The sequence below is a fragment of the Physella acuta genome, unplaced genomic scaffold, assembly GCF_028476545.2.
Source record: "Physella acuta isolate Inbredline_101_S28 unplaced genomic scaffold, ASM2847654v3 ptg000674l, whole genome shotgun sequence".
NCBI lineage: Eukaryota > Metazoa > Mollusca > Gastropoda > Physidae > Physella > Physella acuta.
Genome location: NW_026732193.1, coordinates 807,617 through 831,459, shown reverse-complemented (window position 1 = coordinate 831,459; position 23,843 = coordinate 807,617). Strand labels below are relative to the sequence as shown.

The 23,843-nt window shown below is 36.8% G+C and overlaps 2 protein-coding genes across 2 annotated transcripts; one reads left to right on the top strand and one right to left on the bottom strand.

Moving 5' to 3' along the window:
* Window positions 1-1,002: 1,002 nt before the first annotated feature.
* Window positions 1,003-7,633, bottom strand: LOC131949123 (U4/U6 small nuclear ribonucleoprotein Prp3). The gene is made up of 18 exons (XM_059310885.1): window positions 7,545-7,633; window positions 6,978-7,160; window positions 6,761-6,867; window positions 6,484-6,633; window positions 6,290-6,379; window positions 5,857-6,038; window positions 5,498-5,591; window positions 4,898-4,995; window positions 4,701-4,788; window positions 4,480-4,581; window positions 4,227-4,285; window positions 3,945-4,039; window positions 3,477-3,620; window positions 3,153-3,366; window positions 2,713-2,831; window positions 2,440-2,523; window positions 2,154-2,212; window positions 1,003-2,006 (listed from the first exon to the last, which is right to left on the bottom strand). Exons 2-18 carry the CDS (start codon window positions 7,120-7,122, stop codon window positions 1,851-1,853), a joined length of 1,986 nt encoding a protein of 661 aa, XP_059166868.1. The 5' UTR covers window positions 7,123-7,160; window positions 7,545-7,633; the 3' UTR covers window positions 1,003-1,850.
* A 280-nt stretch (window positions 7,634-7,913) lies between these two features.
* On the top strand, window positions 7,914-23,843 carry LOC131949121 (uncharacterized). Its single transcript, XM_059310882.1, has 4 exons — window positions 7,914-8,016; window positions 13,986-14,159; window positions 14,804-14,939; window positions 15,192-23,843. The coding sequence occupies exons 2-4, from the start codon at window positions 14,002-14,004 to the stop codon at window positions 22,260-22,262; spliced, it is 7,365 nt and encodes a 2,454-aa protein (XP_059166865.1). The 5' UTR covers window positions 7,914-8,016; window positions 13,986-14,001; the 3' UTR covers window positions 22,263-23,843.

Genomic DNA, 23,843 nt, shown 5'->3' with positions numbered 1-23,843 from the left:
TAAATGGTGTCACCCTGTACGGTCCGCACCCCTCGCTATGTCTCTGTATGATGGGCTAATTGTAACAGCGTTGACCGCAGTTATAAACATTCTAATCACATTAATTTTCCACATGATTCAAATTGAATATTTCAATATTTACCCACTGTTTTTGCTCTATCACGACGTATGTTAACTCACTTTTTCTTAAATTTACATCGACTGTGTACCTAATATATTTCATTGATCTGTAATCTAAATCCTCATGAACAATAGCCCAGTCGTAATACATATGTAAGGGCATATTGTCTTTATTAAAGAGTTGCAATGTAATAAAAGACCGGTTTCACAAAAACTTTTAACTTGTTTAAGGTAATTTGTTTTAAGCCGTGAGTATGCAGTAAGTGAAACATACATATATTTAAATTTCCAGATAATTTAATTGAGCATTATTATTACAAATATTGACAGATAATTAAATTTTGTTAAAACTTTATCTTAATTATTGTCAGATTTGATGGAGGAGCGGGGTTGTCTTCCTTTAATTAAATGTGTCAAGACTCATAAAATACAAATAAACGCATAGCTACCCTGGAAGAAACACTGGGCTCAAATCCATTAGATGTCACAGATTTAACTCAGATCTGACGGGTATTAGCCTTATGGTGGCGAAAGTAAAGGTATAGTACTGACCACACTATCCCTTCATAATTCGAGGTCACTGAAACACGTGAACCCTACTTCACCAGTTCATAGATCATAATGGGAAACTATTTTATAATCAATTTTGAGTAATTTAATTTCATAAAATCCTTCCGTTCCGAACTTTAATTTGTTAATCAGTTGTGGTATGAGTGTATTATGTCAACTTCTGTCAAGGATATCAATCATGCATTTAATTTTTTATTTACTTCTTACAATTCTTGAATCTGCAGCAACAATTGAACTAAGGGGGACAACTACATATAATACAAACCTTTAACAGCGTTTACAAATCAACACAAAGTGTTAAGATTGTTTTTATTCAAATTTTTATTTTATCATAGTAATATATACAAAAAGAAACATATCCTCCATATAAGAAGTGATCTTTTAAATTTTCTACCTTCAAACTGAGATGTTTTAATGTGTTACTACACTTTTTAAATATGTTGGTCCTAGATTATTTCCTTGTGTGTAATGAATTTATATAATTACAAATTTAAAGAAACAACTGACCCATATCTAGTCTAGACAGAAATAACCATCAAGAATCTTAAAACTGTAATTAGAGATTAATTTTGAGGAAAGTTCATCATAATTGAACTTGCATTTTAAAAAATTGTTTATTAAATTTACTCAAACTTACTAGATCTGGTATCAGACCAAATATTCTGATTGTGACATTCAAAATAAATTGTAGCTCAACTTTTAATGTTCAGTATAAGAAAGTGTTTCCCAACTAAGACAGTTTTGTCACAATATGATGGAATTATAGACATTTTCAAAGCAATCTTCATTAATTTAATAAAAAAAAATTAGACAATAAAAAAAGACAATTGTTTTTTTAGGATATTATTGGCAGTAATGACATTTTATAACTGGAAATCTTAAATTCCACATTGTAAAGTTGGAATTTGAGCACCCAGGTCAATAACACAGCATAGAATCACCCATACCAACATAAAGGTTGAGAGGGGTGCCATTATTTAATATTTACACTAAATTGTTTAGACTATAACAATCCTAGTTATAGCAATTGTTATTATAGTATTAAAAATGGCTTGCCTAACATAAGACATGAACCAGCTGATTCTACAAAAAATCTGTCCATAACATAGTGACATGCCAGGTAATAAAACAGGGCAAACATTTTAATAGAACAATATAGACTAGCTCTCGTCTCCTGCTAGCTCTAATACAGCACCAGAAAAAGCCAGATCCCAGTAATGTTCCACCCCTTGTTTCTTCAACTGCTCGCGAGCAAAGGACTCAGTTGGGCAAGTTTTGAACTTCATTTCGTCAAATGACCTAGTTTTCACCATACCCTGAAAAAATAAATTCCGAAGTAGGCCTATTATATTGTGCCAAAAAAAAAAAAAGACCTAACAGAAAACACTAAACCTAATCAGAATGTCTACTGTTACTTAAATATCAGCAAACTGTCATTACTGTGTTAGTAAAATATTACCTACCTCCCACACCAGAACACATCTGTTAGTTTTATCAACTGTACCATCATCATCATTTTCTTCTAGAATGAGAAAAGTTTATTAACTAAAATAATAAGGAAATTTAATTTTCATCAAACAATATTTTAATTTACTAGCCTAGCTTATCTAGCAATTTAAAATCCTTCTTCGACATATTTACAAGTTATCAGTTCAAATTAAGAATTTAAAAATGTATAAAGAATTAGATTTGGAATTTGCTTACCCCCAACAACCAAGTCAAATATTTTGCCTTAAAATTTTCACTTACCTACACCTTTAACCCTTTTGTGTGACTCTGCCCACTTGATTCTATTTAACATTAATCTCTTGAATTTTCTCTGTTGTTTAGGGCCTAGAAGAGTTAAAATGACTTATGAATAAAATATATTGCTTAGTAAAAAACTGAATACATTTTGAGCTAAATATGTTGGATGCATAATGTTAACAGTAATACTTAAATGTATCAACACAATGCAAAATGAAATATTTATCGTGTAAAAACTTTAAAAGAAAACATTACGACAACCAGTTAACAACATACCTCCCTCAACAACAACAACATTGCAGTCCTTGTAAATGACAGTTATGCCTGTCATGTATAACTGCTTGGCATTGGTTTCAACCTTGAACTTGATGGCTGGGTCAGTTAAGTCCCGCACTCTGTGTGACCATAAAAGGATTGTTGTTAAAAATCATAATGTTATATTTTTAAAAATTTACCTTACATTATTTTGTATATTGTACACAAAGTCTATTGCACTTATTATTTTGTTAATATTTGTAAATAAAAAGTGAATATTAATCAAAGCAAGAATAAATCAACACTGCTAAAAATACAATGAATCATCATCTAACAGAATCACAAGGACATCAACATTTTTACATTTCCCTGTACAACTTAATTGCCCGATATTTTTTGGGTCCAATACATTAGATCTTAAAACAACTTCATAGGTTAAAAAAAAAAAGGTTCTGCCATACCTGTAGACAGACACATGAACACCTTCAGAGGTATCCTCTTTAATTTTTGTAATTTTCTTGTCTCTCCTCTGCTCCACAGTCAGCTTTCTGGCAGCGTTTGCTTCCTCGTGCTGCCTCTGGCGCTTTGCCATTTGGGCTCTGACGTGTGCCTCCACTTTTGTTGGATCTTGCACAGCCTCTGTACCTAACACCCTCATCAGATTTGCCATCCTCACTGGAGACAAAATGAGCGAGAGTTAGCAACAGGACTATATAGATTTAAATAAAAAGTAGTGTTTTAAACATAATTAAAAAAAATGTGTATATCATCCATAAAAAATTTACCTTTAGGCTCTAAAGGTGGGGCAAGACCCAATCGAATTTTTTCTTGAATTTCTTTTTCAGCTTCCCGCCTATTCTGCCTGCGCAGTTTTTTCCTTTCCTTCTTTGTTAGGAATACTGGTATAGAAACATCGTCTTTAGGTTCGACTGTGAATAAAAAAAATGAAACAAATATCAAACATATGCAAGACAAAATAATATTCTTCAACGGCATTTCTCTTGTGCAATGGCAAAATATATTAGAGGTTTCTTTTTTATGAATGAAAATGTTAGTGGGTGGGCATATTGTCAATTTTAACTTAAACTTTGAAACACATTGGGTTTACATCTTTTAATTACATTTTAGCACTTTCATAAAAAAAATTAGTTATATAAGTTATTTTGTACTTTTATAACTTAGGACATTTTTCAATTATTTTTTTTTCACCAGACCTAGAACAATCCTTACTACCTATAAAACAGCATACATACCTGGAGGTGCTATCTGTGTAGGGTGCTCTACTAAATTTGTGATGCCGTTATAAACTTCTTTATCTATAGGATCAGTGTTAGAAAATGCTTCGTATCTGAAGATATCAACCATAAGTTATTTCAATAAATTTTTGAGTTACAGAATGTGATTAACTAATACAGCTTAAATACAAATATAAATACAGCTTCAGCATATGACAGAAAAATGTCTGCAACTAACAATACTAATATAATTGAGGTGAACTTTGCTTAAAAATTATTTGAATACACAACAGGACTTACGAATTGGATCTGATGATAAAAGAATCCCACCACTCAATATCTGGCACCTCGCCTTCTTTCTGATGTTACCAAATGGAAAAAGAAAAAACTTTTGGTTACTCATTTTTCAAACTGTATGTAAAACAAACAACCAACCAAAAAAACCTGTGACAAAAATATACATTTGAAAAAAAAAAAAAAAGAAGTGTTTAAAAGTAAAATAGTTTACTTGGTTAGTTTTACACTTTTATTTACTAAAGAATGTTCTACTTACAATTTCTTTCTTAGGAGCAATAGTGGCAATTTTAGCAGCAGAAGCAATGCCTGTTTTCTTAGCAGCCTGTGAAATTTCAGCCTGAAGTCGCTCCAACTGGGCCTATTTATTAGAGCAGCAAGATGCAAGGAAATGAAAATCTATGACATGACCATATTAGATCAGGGTTAAATGTAACGAAACAAGAGTTCCAGATGTAATGATCAAATATAATAAATCACCTTAGCTCTAAGCCTTGATGCCTGCTGTTCAAATTTTCCTTTTTCATGGAACTTAAACCCTCGCTTGGGTCTTTGAATGCCTTTTAAACTGTCAAAGGAAATTTTAAAGTGAGACTTATTATAGAATTCAAGAAATGAGCTATAAGAAATGAAACTGATACTTCAAAAAATAAAAAAAATATACCAAAATAACTTACGAAAGCCTGTTGTCAAAAAATTTGCTTTCACTAATTTCATCTGGTGGCTTCTCTATGAGTCCCTTGAACTGTTCTCTTCTTTTTGCCCTGATATTGGCCTGGCAATGAATAAACAAGCTTAACATTAAAAGAACTAAATTTATAAAAAACCAAAGGGTTTGAAAATACACAATTTTTCAATATAAAGCTAAATATATTATTGGAAAAGTTAACAGTGGTCTATTTTTGGAACATGCACACTACTAGATGACTTAAAAAATAAGTTCTTTGAGGTAGTCAGAAATTGTATATCTTAAGTTCAATCTTAAATTACCCAACAAAAGAATTTTATAGTAAAAACGCTAATTAAAAGAGACAATGGAGATTAAACTGTATGAAATTTAAAACATATACACAAAAGACTGGATGAGAAAACACATCGCTCTGTGTAGGTATGACTTTGGTAAAAAATAAACATTTTCTTTACTTTTGAAAGGCGAAACTGTAATATTCTTCTATTCTACATAATTTGGAAATGACAGATAATTCTGAAATATATACAATAAAACATGCTTACTACTGTGATGACTAATGGTTTCATAAAAAGCAAAAATAGTTTACCTTAAGAGTTGGAGTATACAAAGCCAGTTGAATTGCTTCTCCAGTCTTGGCGTCAATAGTTTTGCCTTCTTCGTTTAGAATGAGAGGAGATGGTCTGAAAGACATTGGAAAGTTTTAAAATACAATTGGCTTTTATGAGTTGATTGCTGTAGATAGGCAGAGTTCGAACATTAATTTAAAATTATAATTGGACCTTCATTACTTTTAAAAGAAAGTGTGTTCATCACTAAAATATGTCCAATTACGTATACTAAAAAAAATAAAAATGAGCTAAAATGATCTCAGTTTAGATGTCACTGACATCAAGAAGTGAGAACACATGTTAAACGTAGACAACTGTGTAGTGGAACACATCTTACCCTGCCAAAGGAGGTATATGTGAGGGCTGCTGTTGAGCCGAGCCCTGTAAGCCTGGGATGAGAGGTGGCGGTAACATGCCAGCCACACCGCTTAACCTGGACTGGATTTGGGCTTGCAGTTCTGCAGCTCTCTTCACCTTATTTATGGCTGCATCTGCAGGGGTACCCTGCATGAGGCTTCTCTAATAAAAAAAAACAAACAAGCAAAAAAACATAATTTATATATTTATCAAATAAATAAAGGAATCATCAACAATAGTGGATGCTAGATTTAAAATGTGTAATGAAGAGGAGAGAGTTACAGAAATATGACACACATACAATAGTTACAGGGTGGCAGTAAAAGAGCATAATGATTTGGGGTAAATATCTGCTAAATATGTGTAGCATCATTTAGGGAAAACCAAACTCTAATTGTATAAACACAACATACCTGAGAATGGGCTGGGATAGGCATAGTTGCTTGTAGCTGAGCTTTTCTTTCCTGTATCATCTTTTGTGCATTTGCCATCATTTCTTTAATCTGAGAAAAAATGTATTATTCATAAGATATATAAGAACTTACAAGTTACCTCATAGGTCAGTAAATATGATAAAAAGAGAAGTGAAAGCAAGTGAATAGCCTACCTTGTCTGGTGTTAACATGGTACCTGGAGGGTTCAGGTTCGGCAGTGTGTTTTTAGGCTTAGATGCTGCCTGGGCTAATGAAGCAAACTCTGCCATTTCCATTTCATCTTCAATGTACTTTCTCCGTTTCATATTGTCGTCAACATCATCCTGTTTTTAAAACCAAAACAGTCCAAAAAATATTCTTTTACATAATTTAAAACATCAAAACTAAAACGTTAAATATAGTAAGTTTTCAGCATGGGATAAACTATTTAAAAAAAAAAAAAACTGTTACCCTTCTGCGTTTCTTTTTGGAGCTGTTTCTGAAATCTTCACATAAATGATGGACTCTCTCTGCCAGAACTGAAGCTTGACCACGGTCAAGTATGCGAGAAAGTTGCTCTATAAAAAATGTTCATAAACAAATTAGAAAGGCAATTGTTCACTTAAGAAACTACTAATACATTTTTAAAAAGCTATTTAACTTCTGGAAAAAAACAACATTCATTTACCAACAGTCTTGTTAGTGTCATATCCAGTGCTGACACAATTTAAAGCAGCAGCAACAACAGTTGGCTCGCTAAATCCCAGAAGCTGCTTTACCGTGTCATTCAATAGAGGCTTCATATCCTCAAGATCTCTGTGAGATAATGCCATTTTTAGGTTGTATCCAAATTATTACATTGATGTCCAACCTGAATGAAAATATCAAAAATATTTTTTTTAAGAGCATGATTTTTAAACTAAAATTTGGCTAAATCTTATAATTCTTATAGGCCTACTACAAACATTGGTTACCCTAATGAATATAGTAACTAGAGCTAGTCTAGACTAGAATCTAGCACTTTATTTTATTTGTTTAGGCCCCTAAAGTAGATCTAGATCTATATTAAAGTAAAGCAGAAGGAGAGGGACAATTTTTTTTTCTTTTTTAAGCTTGGCCAGGCTACCGAATCATCAGGGAACCAAAAGAAATCAATAACTTAGAGCTCGTAAAACTAGAACTAAATATAAAAATCAAGTTTGAATATTGAAGTTTCAAAATATGAAAAAATGATAGATCTAGTAATTATTTTCACTTTTTTAGGAAATCAATCAGTATCAATAAACTCTAAATTCTTTCTTGCAGGTTCCTTTTCTCAGCAGTAAGTCGCCATTTTTATACCAGATTTCTGAAAGAGTAATATCGTGGAAATAATAGCTGAGTTTTGACTTTTTCCCCCCTTATATACAGAAAAAAAGATAATTCAGTTTTAGAAATACATAATTATAAAAAAGTATACAAAATCCATTGATCTAAGGAGATTCTACAATGAAATAATTGATAACCGAATAATAATTATATTTACCAAAATCAAAAGACCAAACCCGGCAACGATAGGATTCGTTCAAGTATCCTATAGCGAGCTCTTTTCCGAAGAAATCATTGAAATCTTGTAAAGCTAAAATGGCGTCTTCCTCATTTATGAATAATTTTTACAACGCTATTCTTCAAAAGTATTGAAATTTCTTAATTTTTGTGCACCCAGAGCATATAAAATTATATATTTGGTAAGTTTTGTTTGTATTGTGTCTAAATTTATTCATATGTTTCATGAAATCGTAGTATGCAGTGACATAAATGTTGAACTTAAGTCGTTCATTTTGTGTTGTTCGAAACAGAAATTGACGAATGGACACCAGCGAGAAAAGTCTCAAAGGTATTTGAGAGGTGTATAAATTCATTTTAAAATCTTGCACGGCGTAGTTACAATTAATATGGTTATAAAATCCTGTCTGTCTGGTTTTTTTCGGACTTTACTAAAGATTGGATGTATTTGATGTTTTTAATATTTTCGGTAACTAAATAAAAATAAAAAAAAAAAGAAAAAACAATTTGGTTTTCACGTGTAATGGCGACATAAACAATGGCCGACATAAGTTTTATTGTACACATTGTAAGCTAAAAATAGAAACAATAGGTCATGGTGTTTAAATTTGCATAGTTATTTAAAAATTTGATCTGCAAAGTTTTGTAAACAAAATAACTATAAAGTGGGGCTGTCAGAAATCGATCACGGAGTTCCTTTACAGCCAATCAATGTTTGTCTTACGAAAGTGAAACATCGGGTTATAACTTAGGCTTGATGAAAATAAATAGAAATGTAGCCTTAAACTCAACAAATTATTTTCAAGTTCTCTGGATCTGCAACTTGTATAGCATTGATTCTAAAAATATTACATTTCTGAATTAATTTTAGGCTTTAGTTTTTAATAAAATTTTATCTTTTATTAGTTTTATGGTCCTAAATCTAAAAAAGCACATTTTTATTCCATGTCAACAATATTACGGAAGGAATCTCGTCAACTCGCTGGTGTCCATTGTGTTTGAACTGAAGATTAGCTAGTCTAGATAGAATACAAGTTACCGCATTCCGACAGGTTATGCATTCCACAATCTAGATCTACTATATTTATAGTAAATTTAGGGGTTAGATAGCTTTTTCTTGTTTGTGTAGTAATTTCATGACACTAATATCTGAATGTGCATTTTTCTTTGTGTTGACTTAACTTCAACTCTAAATTTTATTTAAAAAATAAACAAAAACAAGCCTAATGACTTACAAATTAAATGATTGGAACTGATAATTGTAATTATCTTGACTGAATAAGGAGGTAGATGTTGATTGAGTGAGCAATGCAATTTAGGGTAATCTACAGTCTACAGGCCTAGTTTTTGGTACATAAAATAAAATTGGCCGAGACTAGTAATTTGAAAAAAAGGTGACTCATTAGGGTAAAGAAGGGCACTAAGAGCCACACTTTTTGGCACCTGTACATTTTTAAAGATTTTTACTGATCCAAGTATTTTCTAATCTTGAAATTAAAAATCAAATTGCAAAATTATTCTAACATATCTTACACAATAGGCTATAAAAATAATAATAAAGGCTAGGCCTATTAAAGTTACTTTAAATTGGTTCAATTTAGCATTTATAGCCATACCCCCAAAATCAGCAATTGGGGCAAATGTAGCCGGGCCCAGCTATCACTGGGCCCCATTGGACTCTGTCCACAATTTATACAATTGCACGTCTACATAGTGCCTACAGTCTAGTAGTTCACATTAGTATACCTAGTGTGTAGCTATACATTACATAACATGACATGGAGTTGAGAAATGTTGAGGTGAGAGCATTGTTCTCCTTGCTGAACCCTGAGGGCCATAAATTATATTATAAGAGATGCTAACTATGGTTAGCTGAGATCTAAGGACTAAGTCCATGTTACCTACAAAGAGATGAAGTTTTATGGTGGGTTAGATAATATGGGGGCTGGGTATCATAGAGGTGATAAATGTTGAGGGGAGGGCAGTGGTACTGATTCCTCTAATTTCCACCCTACTGGACCATGGGAGTCATAAATTACATAACATACCACCCAGTTATCCCTATTACTTACAAAGAGATTAGAAGTTTTATGGTTGGTTAGAAACAGATGGGGGCCGAGTCGGTTGTATTGCCCCTTACAGGTAATAAGTTTGTGTACCATTTTAAAATTATCTGGCTAACATCAGTTGTCTGAATTTTTGCTTTTTAGAAGGTTTGAATTGTATTTCTATCACTTAGACCAGTCTGTTTAATAATTAATACATTTTGTGTTAACTATTCTTCCTATACCAGTGTCCTATTCAGTGGGCTAATAAATGAGAAACTTGCACCAAGGGCAACAAAAGTTACCTAACAATATCTCTTATAACTTTTCTGAACATGCATGCTAGTGGACAGACTTAATGTATTCATGTAGATTTAGTTATTAATTAACAAATAAAACCATTATGACATTGATCAGTCAAGTTTTACACTGATAATGATAAAAACTTTAACCCATGGTAAAACTTGACAAATGTCGGCCCTTTTGTTTTGGCATCAACAATCACAGTGGAAAAAAAAGATATAAAAATGGTGTTAAAATGTACAGCAACCAATCCTTTAATACAGGAACAAAGAATGGGCTTGAAAAACTCATTTGGTTTATTACAAAGTGAACTTTCCTAACTTATGTCTACTTGGAAAAAAAGTTCACAAAATGGTTTTACAGAGACAAGAAATTTTAGGGAAAGAGCAGTGGGATTAATCCCGGTCTCATCCTCTTAGTGCCCTGCTTTACCCTACAAATGTTTGTTTATTTTTTGAAAGTTAGAAAAATGTTTCAGTTTCATTCAAATTCATGTTCCTGTTTTTAAACAATTGTATTAAAACTTTTCAGTAATAAATAAAGACTAGCGATGTTTTCATCAGGTGCAACCAAGCTCATTTACTTTAGCAGCCATCTTGTTACAGTTTTTTTTGTTAAAATTATAGTTAAGATATTCAGGGGCAACCACTCTAATTTACAGATGGATGCTGTTTGTATAGCAAATCTTACTTGCATTTGCAAACGCTGCTGTTTAAAGTTAATTTCTGGCCTACATTTATATATTTAGCCATTAATTTAGGTTTATTATTTAGTTATCTATAATATTTGCCACAAATTTATCACGATATACTTCTATTAATGCCTTAACAATGAGGCAAATTTTTTTCTCATTACTTGCCTCTGCCGATTTTACACACCTAAAACGATAGACACCCAATTTACACATATTTTGTTACTATTTTGTAAGAAGTGTTACATATGCCTAAATGATTAATTATGCACTTAGGTCGATGAGCCTGGGGATTAGTAATTTTTAATAAAGGATCACCACACTAAATACAAGAGTAAAATATTATAAAAATGTGCATGAAATATAGTTAGCCTCCATACTCTAATTGTCTATTGTCCCAACTAACATTAGGGGCCTAACCATCAGAACTTCTGTCCCACTGTATTGGCTAACATCTATATCCACATCCTCACTGTTCAGCTGCCCAGCATTGAATAATGCTTGGTCTTCCCCGCCATTCTGGACTAATATTAATGTTGCTGCAGATCTGTGGTACCTAATTAACTTGTTAGACCCAGATAACTACCAAATAGGAGCTTGGTGTTCCCTCTCTCACTCCAATCATGATAGGGGAAATTCCAGCAGTTCGTAACACTGGGAATATACAATAACATGAAATGAACGAAGAAACTATTTAGTACCTGTGATATAATGGTACTGTTGAAATCTATTTTATAATAGTTTATGTTGAATTTCATACAGAAAAATAGCCAATTAAAATATTAGGTATACTGCACCGTAAAACCTGCTCACTCACTATGTTCACCCCTTCTTCAATCTTGAACCCCGACCACCCCCTTACTAAGTCATCTTCATCATCATCTTTTCCATCGGCACCCAACACACATGGGCCAGATGAAGTAGATTTCATCTGCTGTGATGGCCTCATCTTACAAAGGGAATGTGTGGTCAGCACTATGTCCATCAGCCTTTGTTTCTCTGTCATGGGGCAGGTTCCCACCAGAGCTGGTGGGTGGACTCCTAGTTAACATTTAACTTTTTCCCAATTAATACAAGTATACAAAGCACAAAGTTAGTTTAAAAATGTTATTTTCATCAGTGTCAACTCCATATTGCATTCTTATAATACTATTTGATACCGCAGTGTAAGATCTTGTAAATTTTAACATTAAAGCTTTTATTTCATTTAGCCACCTAACATTTCAACCATGCTGGAATTTTCTTAAGCCTCTCGGATGACATGCATGTTTAAAATATGAATAATTATCTAACTATTTTTCTAAATATTACTATTCCACATCATTTCTATAAAATGTTATCCTTGTGATCCTTTTAAAACCAAATAATGGTAATAGCCACTGCAGATAATAAAAAGTGGTAAGTCATATGGGGACTATTTTGCTTTAACAGTTGCAGCTTAATTTTATTGATATTTTTTGTCAGCATATTTACAAACATACATCATTTTAGAACCATCAGTTTGTATTAAAGTAATTTTTTAAGGGGCAGGTTGTCAACTAACCTCATTGCTTAAGGTAACTTAAATAATAAAAAAAAACAGCATTTGTTTACCGTTTACCTTTAATTTTATACCAATTTCAATTACCAAAATGAATCAGTAGCCTAGAAAATGTGTTATTTATTAACTGTCTGTCATGCTGTATCTGTTAGTGTGGGTTAACCTTTGAAGATTGTTTTTGTGATCCCATTGACTGCTGTTGAACACTAATGTGTTGTCAGCCAGAGATCTTCCATTCAAATACATGGCAGACAAAATGGACAGGCTTAGTTGGTTGTTGCCTCAATCAAGTTATTATTTTCATGAAATTTTCTTCATTCAAGTTCATGAATTTTTTTCTAGATTCAGATTAGTTTATTACAGCTTGGGCATTTAGGTATAATTTATAATATAATTTATTGTACCTTATCTAATGCCAAATTATTTTTGTAATGTAAAAAAAAACAGTAATAAATTTTACTTTGGCATCAATTTCTGGAATTCCTTACACACTTAAGTAGCATTTTAAGGTTCTTACAAGTGGAAAAAAGAAAACACATTTAGTTAGTCTAATTTTTATAAAGATCCAGTTCCTTAGAATATATCGAGGGTATAGAAGACAAACGCAGAATGTCCAAAAAAACATTATCTCTAGAAAAATGAGTTTATAAATCTCATTCCAATATTAAAATAGTGCAAAATATTATGTTTAAACATTCATAAAATATTTGCATTCTACTTTTCTGATATTGTACATAAGTTTTCTTGTAGCTTGTATTATTTACAGTATCAGTATAAATGTACGTCAATTTGACCTAAAAGTGGACATACTGCATTTGTCCTCTATACCCTCGATATAAAGTTAGTCTGATTTTTTTAAAAATCCAGTTCCCCAGAATATATGATATATAGATATATAAATTATATGTAGAGATTTGAAAGTTAAAGAGTAATTCAACTTTTCTTATACCAATTTAATTACTGCCTACAGTTTAATAATAAATTAAAAAAAACAAAAGTTGATGAAATGTTTATACAAAGATACAGCCTAAAAGGTTTATCTAAGTTTACCTTGTCAAGTTTAATATGCACATATTATATATATATATATATATATATATATATATATATATATATATATATATATATATAAGTTGGCCAAATTGAACAACTGTATCCTAATACACCAGATTTTCAATTGTCTCCTCACTGCTAATCTAAGCTATATAAAAAACAATTGTGTTTATCCACCTGTTATCCACCCTCCAATGTAGTGCAATAGGAAGTGTAACATCTGTTGTCCAAGGATTCAGTTGTGTCTAGACCTAGCACATTTTTACACTCAGTAGACTAGAGATTGGTTGTTACTCAACAAAATGTGTGCTCGTTCTGTAGGGAAAATATTTGATATGACATTAACTTTTTTTTTCTAGACATGTATAGTATACATGTTGCAAGCGTAAACACAGTGTAAGGATTAAGCAACTTTATGAGACTAACAATGTATTACTTAAATAGTAGTAATTTTAAAATAAAAATTTGAGAATATTTAAAGCCAGTTGTACATATTTAAAACAGATTTTTAAATTCCAGCTGCATACAGACAGAGATGTCTGGGTCGGATGTGGCTGCTCACAGCATGAGCAGTGAGATGGATATGGATGACGCAGTTCCAGGGCCGGATTTCTCAGACAACCCCGTGTGTTCAGGGGATGGGAAAATGTGTGGGGAGTGCGGGAAAATATTCTCACACCCATTCTACTTCAGGTGAGCAAAGTTACACAATTTAGTTGACAACGTGGGGTGGCAAAATGTGTGGGGGTGTGGGAAAATATTCTCACACCCATTCTACTTCAGGTGAGCAAAGCTACACAATTTAGTTGACAACGTGGGGTGGCAAAATGTGTGGGGGTGTGGGAAAATATTCTCACACCCATTCTACTTCAGGTGAGCAAAGCTACACAATTTAGTTGACAACGTGGGGTGGCAAAATGTGTGGGGGTGTGGGAAAATATTCTCACACCCATTCTACTTCAGGTGAGCAAAGCTACACGATTTAGCTGACAAAATGGGTGGGAAAATGTGTGGGTTGTGTGGGAAAATGTGCAGGGGGGGGTCTGGGGAAAATATTTTCACACCCAAACAATTTAGTTGACAACATGGGGTGGCAAAATGTGTGGGGGTGTGGGAAAATATTCTCACACCAAAACTATTTAGTTGACAAAAGTTCAGAAATTATTAAGTAAAACAAGCTGGATTCTCTCATAAGTCCAGTTAAGTCTAGATAAAACATTACATTGAGTTCTATGCTGCTAGTGTGTTAGTCTTTGAGTAGAGTTAGCTATCAGTATTCAACATTTCTTCCAATTTTCCTTTTCCTGTCAATAAACTTATCATCTTCTCTTCTAAAGCACACATATCAGCATTCATGCGAGTGAAAAGAACTTTGCAGTGGTTGGTCAATGTGCACTGTGTGGACTCACCTTCGCTGATGCAGCTATATTTAGCCAGCACTTGAACTCATCTCAGAATCGCATGGCAGTACAGGTAAGTTTAAAGATTATATAAAAAAGACCTGCTTGAACACAGCTATTTAATGGATGTTTTTAATGTCGAATGTTTTCCTTTACTCCTTACAACCATTTACAACAAACAAACTATGATCAGACACTAAATTTAGGGGATATAGTTGATATGAACATTGTAAATTAGGGTATGCCACTATTTTTCATTGCAAAATATGTCTTTTTTATAACCCACATTGATTTTGTTCTTTGATGCCTGTCTTTAACCCCCAAGGTGCCTGAAGAAGAGGAGGACTCAAGAGACCAAAGCAACTATTCTAATCAGTACGACACCTCACAAAACTTGGAAGACTACAATCAAAATGGTGTTGGAATGTCTAATGAGAGCATGGCAAGGACCTCTGGAGAAAACAAAAACAATGTTTCCTCGGAATCCTTGCACCGAGACCATCAAGGGGGGTCAGATTTTGAACCGAAGGCAAAACGAAGAAGAAAAATGCCTGAGCGCTATGATCCTGATGCCATTTCTGAACCACCACGGCTACACCCAGATGAAGACCCAGCGGTCGAGGCCTACTTGATGAGTTTGACAGAAATGGGACTAACTGTAGATCCTGCGGCTTTTGCTAGTCATGGTAAAGGCAGGAGCAGAAAATCATTTGGTCCTTCTAAAGGGAAATGGAAAGGTAAAAGATTTCCTTCCCATGACCCCCTGTCTGGGGATTTCTTTCCCCCACGTAAGCCCAGCCCAAAGTATGAATACGTTGACTATGACGTGCTGCTTGAAGACGACATGGAAATTTTACCCAAAAGTGGTAAACAAACCAGGGGGCTGCGTCTGCAGCAGAGACATGAGCGGTTAAGTGGTGAGCCTGGTGGTGCAGGGCAGAATGACATGCAGGTTAAAACAGAAGAACCCAGCGCGGAAAGCTCCTCGTCAGTTAGGACAAGCACAGCCTCTAGCAGTTCTCACCCGGATCCTGTGCCAAGTACAAGTGCAGGTGATAAAATGCCCAGTCGGGGGTTCGCTCTAGACAAGCTCTCCGTCAAAACTGAGCTGATTGACAAGGATTATAACCCACGAGGGGGCACTCACACGAAACCCAAACCCAAGGCTCCTCCACAGCCTCCAAAACAGGTACCAAATTCTCAACCCAGTCCATCCGCCGAGCCCCCACCTGCTCCGCGTCCTGGGTTAACCGGTTACGCCAGGGCTAATCCAGCTTTTCGGCCGGCAAACAGTGTTAACCCAGCCCTACATGCCAATATTAAAAGACCAGGAACACTGGCCAACCCCCAGAGAATGAGGAACCCAGCATCACTAGCCTCCCCTAGCCGGCCCAGCCCCAAGGCAGCCAAGTCTAAAGGCATTGAGAGGTTCAAGCAGGAGTCCAGGGAATATGTTGAGATCATGCTGCAGTCTTTGACTAGTGAGCTCATCCCCACCAAGATGGGCAAGAATCCTGTGGCTACTAAAACTATCTACGGCAGACCTGCTGATGGCTACGCTGCAAACTTTCCTGGCTATCAGCCCCGTTTTCCTGGGTCCAGGGGCTCGGCTAGCGGACCCAGGCATAACACGGGCAGAGGGCGGGCGGATACGCTGTTTTTCAAGGGAGGACAGTTGAGGTATCAACCCAGACCTGGTTTAATGAACCCACCTTTTAACGAGGTGCAAGGCTTATGGTCTGGCTCGAGTAATGGCACCACGTTGCATGGCCAGAGCTCCAGGTGGAACAGCAACCCCCCTGTTTCTCAGAGAGGGGCCGCAGCCAATACCTCACAACGGGGCCGTGGTGGGAATGCAATGCAAGTCGGACGTGGGGGTGTGGCAATGAATGCCAGAGGTGGAGGTGCTCAGAGGAAAATAGTTCCGGTTGGTGGCCCAGTTACACACGTCTCTCTTGCTGGACAGCCTCGGCCAAATCCCAACCCTGGGGCGGTCTTCCCTGTACAGATGAGCAGAGGGGGGTCAGTGGTAGGCAGGGGTGCTGCTCAAGTTAAAGCCGCCACCCCAGCTGTTCCAAAGACACCTCAACCATTTCTCAACACTAATGAAGTGATTGTTGTGGACGACGACGATGAGGATGTAAACAAAGTCTCCAAGAAAAGTGTTGAGGTCCCGCCAGAAAGCAGCGAGAAGTCTGTGAAAAAGTCTGCCATGATTGTGGACATAGACAAGGCAGAGAACCCAGTGGCTGACATAGCTGTTATCAGGGACAAAAACAAGGACCTGGAGATAGTGAGTGACGCTGAGATGTCCAAGGACAAGAAGCTCAGCTTGACCCCAGCTGTTTGCTTGACCAGGATTGACGAGGTCAAGGGAGAGGCTGCACAGGTCAGCCCAGGCAAAGAGAAACCCAAGACTCAGGGTGAGAATAACGCTGGTGGTCAAGACCCGCTTCTAGAAGTTGAAGACATCGAAGGCTGGAAGGTCTGTCTGGCGGAAAATTCTGAATCAGAGGCGAGCGAGGGTGAAAATAGCGAGTCCCACTGTAACCAGCCTAGCCCAAGCCAGGTGGATGAAAATAAAAGCAGTAACAATGCTGATGAAGAGAAAGTGTCCGATCTTAAAGATGAAGATGCTGGTAAGAATTTAGACAAGGTCAATGTAGATGGCCAGAGAGAAGACACAAGTGATGGAGACTCCATTGCTGTGGCCACAGCACCAAGTGTGCCCTTGACCTTCCCAAATTTCATTGGAGACACGGACAACCTGCTGGACATATTTTCAGAAATTGAGAAAACCTGCAAGGAAATTGAGGAGAACTCCGGCAACGAGAGGGAGGACAGCGGCACGGAGTCAGATGCCAAAGACATGAAGCCTACCCCAGAGTATGAGAAACCAGTGGCCGACCCCCAGGGTGAAGACAGCTGGACGGAACCGGAGGGGGAAGAGGAGGAGGAGGGTAATCAGGAGGAGCTGGGTCATAAAATTAGTGACATCTTAAAAAGTTTGGAAGGCGGGGAGGCCAAGGAAGGAGATGAGAAAAGCACAGAGCAGGAGAGGCCTGTTAAAGAAAGTGTAGAGGGGGTCGAAGGTGAGAATATGTTCCGAGATGAAATTCAGAACATTTTGAAGTCCATTGGAGAAACTGGCGATGGTGATGGTGGAACAGGTAATGAGGTGAAAAACTCAACGATTAAAGATAACAATGAAAAAGTGGATGATGAAAAGAAAGAAAATAATCAAGACAGTGATATAATAGATGCTAAAAGTCCATGTCATAAGAAATCAACTACTGAAGAAAATGGCAATGAATCTGCGGGGTATGAAAATGGTGGTGATACAACAATGGAAACTGATGAGGATGAAAGTGAGAAACCCTCTGATTCTAAGCAACAAACCACAGTTAAACCTGTAGAAGTTTCCCATGAGGAAACAGTGAAGGATGAGCTGAGTGGTTCAGCTGGTCAAGAGTTGAGTGAGAGTTATGAGGCTGGTGAACCAGGGTCTGACCCTCCACACCAGGATAGTCAAGATGTTAGGGAGAGGGGCAGTGAGGCCATGGATGTTGATGAACCCAACACTGAATCTAAACATGATGAGGAACCTGATGCAGGGGAAGAGGAAAAAGATGAGCATACTGCAGAAGAAGAGAAAAATGAGCAAGGGCAAAGTGTTTGTCAAGACGAGGAAGTGACAGATGCTGAAGTTCCGGTTGAAGTGGAGAAGGCAGACATCCAAGAGAACATGGAAGCTAATAATGTACAGGATACAGGTGAGGATCTACATACAGAGAGTAATGGAGAGGTGGCCCCTGCTGAGGAAATAGAGGAGGCAGAAAAAAAGAAATCCCCCAGCAGAAGTTCATGCAAAGATTCCGAAGATTTGCCAGGTGATCCCAGAGATGATGGGGGGGATGAGGACGACAAGCAGTGGAGACAGAGAACGGAGCCCAGCCCCCCCTCTGCTGCCAGCCACAGCTTCAGCTTCACGGCACTCACCTCCACCAGCACCGATGGCACCAGTACCTCAGGTAACAGCCAGCCTTCTGATGGTGCTGCTGATGTTATAGCAGGCAGCAGGTCTTTGACTGCCACCATCAACTTGGACACCCTCTTGTCTGATCTCCAGTCAACTCTAAACCCCAGTCTATTTGGTAAAGCTTCTCACTGTGATGTGGACCATTCATGGACCAATCACAACATAAACTTCCAAGCTTCAACTTTGTCTCAACACACTGATTGTAAACAAATCCCAGAACATGTTCCTAGCAGTTTCTCACCAGCCAGAATTTCCTGTGTCCCATGCCACTGTCTGAGACAAGAATCCTGCAATAACTTTGCATCACCTTGTAGAAAACTCCAGTGGAGCAAGTCTTGTTGTACAGAGTGTTCCATGCCTTTGTTTAAATACGCAAGCATGTACAAAAAGAAAAGGTTTTCCACCAAGCCACTGGGGTGTAGATCTCTCACTAAAGTCCTGTCTGGGAAATTCAGTCGCCCAATTGTTTCAAAGGTCAAAGCTGAAAAGAAGTTTAAAATGTGTTTGGATCAGTTCGCCTCTGAGAGATGGGAGCTCAAACACATGAGTCACAAATTGAACTCCCAGTTGAATGTGCTGCCTGCTAGGATAGTTCATGCACTCCATAATAAAAAACTCTTTGCGAAAGTTTTACAAGAAAAACTGGAGGATTTTAAGGGCAAAAAAGAGACACATAGCACATTTTTACACAGGAACACTGTACTCAAGAAGCAAAAAAATATCAATGATTCCAGAAAAGAATGTGTGGGGAATTTCAAAGTACATTCTCCAAAGCTTACTTGGGAGAATCTAACTACATTTGCAGTCTACCCCCTAACAACAAGCCAGCCCCACTCTCCCAGAGCATTGAAAGCTACTCAGGGGTTTTCTGGTAAACCTTGGTCTGTGTTCCCTGGCACCGGAGCTCCAGATAAGCTGAAGTCATGTGACGGCTGGAAGGTGATGACCTGTGGGACACAGGAGAAAAGCTCTGGCACCACGTACCAATCTGGCATCAGTGGCAGGGAGGTGAACAGGTCTGAAGGCAGGCACAGCAGCAACAAGAGCTACTCCCTCAACAGTGGCAGCAACAGAGGGGACGGGGACGGCGGGGAGGACGAGGACAACCCAGGTAATGATAACACCAGCTGCAAGACCAAGTTCTACGGGAAGTGCCCACTGTGCGGGCTCAAGCTTAAGAGCATTAAAATCGCCAAAAGGCATTTGGCCACCCATGTTTCTAAACCCATCAACACCGACGCCCATTCTAGTTCATCTAAAAAACACGAGCAAACCTTGTCAACAGAGGCGAAACAAAACATCCCCCCTGACTTAGTCCTCAGCTCCATGAAATCAACTCACACCAATACAAACCTGTACGAGTCCGTGAAAATCCCAACCGGCTGCGGCATCACGGAGATCATCGCTGTCAAACCAACCATGCCGGTTGTAAGGAAACACGTGGTCAGGCCAAGTAAATACTACAAGTCACCAGTAGATACCCCACAAGATTTGAAAATAAAGAGAAAGTATAAATCTCGCAATGTAGAAAAGGGAAAAAACTCTGTGATCAACAAACCACTCTGTTTAATAAGTGAAGTGCGCAGTCTGCAGCAAGAAATACCGGAAACCTCTTGTAAAGACGGTAGCAAAAAGTTGTCCAGTCACCATGAGGAGGTGACGAGGGAGAATGTTAAAAATATTCAAAGAACAAGGGGGCAGGCTGGTGCAAAGAAGAAAGATTTGCATCACCAAGGTGTTGGTTCTTGTAGCACAGACGTCCTACCTAGACAGGACATTGAGTACAGTACCCACAGCCTGCTAGACAATCCAACTTACTCATCCTTCATCTTAGCAACAGCTGTCAAGTCTGAGCCCCTTGACTTTACCTCAGCACCTGAAACAAATGTAACTTCTCATGATGGAGATCTTCAGGGTAAGTGTACTGTAGACCAGCAGTCTAAAAACCTCACAAGTCCAGCTCTGTTTCCAGCTGTGAAAACAGAACCAGTGGAGTTGTCGGAAGTCTCATGGAGCTGTGCATCAGGCCTAAACAAACATTCAGCTGAAGAGAACACAAATATCTTAGCCAATCAAGTACGAGGATTGCGAACAAATGTTTCACTGTATGAGTTTGATGAAAAACCTATAGACATTGAGGTGAAAGCAGAACCGCTGACTGAGAGTGATGAAGAAGAAGACTTGTTAACTGTGACATTTGATGATAATTGTCTGCCCCTGAGGCAGCTAGATGAACTGGGTAGTCACCCTTCCCTTGAAAACCCACTGGGAGAGAAGTCTTGTAAAAACTTCCCGTACACTGTGTCTTCAATGACCCATGTACACAATGATTCTCAAAATAGTTCATATACAGTTCCAGGGTTTAGTAGAAAAGGATTGAGAACTCGGAGTGTTTCAAAGCTGGCGAAAGACAAGAGGAAAGACACTTCTGGCTCATCAGAACTGGCGTCAGTTCAACCAACCAAACTCTACAAGGTGGATGACCTGTCGGATGACGACCTGATCCGGCTTGGGATCCCCTTGGTGTATGTCCACCCTACAAAACCGGTGGTTAACTTAGGGTTCCCCAGGGCCACTCGGTCCACCCGCATCTGTGCCACAGAAGAAGCTAACCTGTTACAGCAGGTCACCAGTGCTGTAAGGTCAAGGTCAGAAGACAGCACAGCTGACGAGCTGTCGTCCGTCACTAAAAGTGCAGCCAGTGCTGGGTCACCTGATGTGAAAAGTGAAGCCCAAGCAGCTCTGGTTGAAAACAAAGGAAATCAAGTGGATTGTGTAGATAATATTCAACCAAGCTACACTGCTAGCCTGGTAGGTGAGTCCAGCTATGTTGAAAATACCACTATAAAGTCAGGTAGAACTGATAAGTTTGATAAAAAATTAAGAAGAGCTGACAAATCTGCTAAAAAGTCAAGTCGTGCTGACAGTGTCAATGTCAGTGACATAATCAAACCCAGTTGTAATGCACCCAGCAGTACTGAATCAGATTGCACACAAATTGACAAAAATCTGGCCATACTTCCTGAGCATTGCAGTACTGAATCAGATTGCACACAAATTGACAAAAATCTGGACACATTACCAGAGCATTGCAGTACTGAGTCGAATTGCACACAAATTGACAAAAATCTCACCAGAGTTCCAGCATATCAAAGAAAGAGAAATCCATCTCAAAGGAAGACAAATCCATCCCAAAGGAAGACAAACCCATCAATTGTCTATGTACATCCTAAAAAACCTGTTATCAATTACCAAGGAAGAGTTCAGAGGAATGACAAACTGGACCCACAGGTGCAGAAGCGTTCAAAACATTACAAGAAAATTCGGGTGGGGAAGGTGACGTACCAGATGTTATAAGCTGAAATATTTTCCCCTGGTGTGATGGTCAAGCCATTCCAAGTTGACATCCATAGATTGTTGAGGCAAGTGGAATCAAGTTTTACAGTGTTAGGTTCTTTGTAAATAATGTATATACATTGATCTGGCTGTTTGACTCGGTCAACACATGTAGCTTTGTTAACTAATGGTTAACCTGGGTTTGAATATTTTCTCATCATGGTTGGGTGTCTGTAGTAATGTACTCATGGCAGTACTGCCAGACAATAACAGTGGTGGCACCAGTATGTGCTAAGTCAGTCAGCACTCTCAGACAATAGCAGTGTGTATTGAATCTGACAGTACTGATTCAGACATTACCAGCACTTACTGTATCTGACATTACCAGTGCGTACCGTACTCAATATGACAGTGTGTACTAACTATATCAGACATTACCAGCACATACTGTATATCAGACAGTCCTGGTATTAGTACAAGTTTGTACTAAGTCAGTGCTAGTATCAGTACCAGTGTGTACTAAATCAGATATTACTAGTATCAGTACCATTGTGTACTCAGGCAAGAAGCATCTCAACATTTTTTTAACAGAGAAAGGCTTATTGAATGGCACTTTGCTACATCCTAAATAATAGAGGAATTAAAGTACAATCATGTATTTGTTCTTAATGCAGCAAATATGATTGTTTAATTCTTTAACAAATCTTTTTTTGATTCTCATTGAATTAATATAATGTACAAAGTAAATAAGATCTCTTTTTTCTGTTACAATATATATTACTATACATTTTTTTGTATCTTTTTTATTTCAAAGTAATATTTCTGTTTTCATTCATATCTGTTTTTGTAATGTAATTTTTGTCAAGCTTCTTTAAGAAATGCCATACTGTAGAATATCTGCATAATATTTATTTGAATTTCACATGATAAACAGATTGTGTTGTATTGTTAGTCCATCAAAGTCATGGCAGTCATGTATCATAGGTGCTTACCACATCCTACATTTAAAAATCACTCACGTTTGTGTGAAATCCTCTAAATATCCTTTATTTTTATTAAACTTTTAATAGTTGTCTGTTAATATAAATATAAATCTATCATTGTTGTTTTTTAATTTTGTTGACTTTGCATTTTTTTATCTGTAGAAAGTAACTTATGTTAGCTGTTTTTAATTTAAAAAATGTATATCATCACTGGCAGTTCGTGAATTTTGTACCATTTTGCAATAAACAGGTCAAAGTTTCTACCAAACTTTCATATGTACAATTTTCACTTACATTTTTTCACTTCAGCTTTTGCATAGGATTGTAAATCAAACTAGAATTTACTCAAGTAGAATTTGCAATTGAAATAATCAGTAGTATGTTATTTTAAAAAGAATAGAATGTAAAATTTTTTGTGTTCATGATGTGAATCTGGTTAGTTTAGCCTTACGTTGAATAATTCATCCAGGTGTCGACTGCATTTTACAAAATGATCACATTGCTTTATTTAATGGTTATATTATATACAGTTTTTCAAGTCATTGAAATCATAATATCAAATAAATACAAATTGGTAATCATTTTATTATAAAAATTGGATTGTATTTGTAATGCTTCA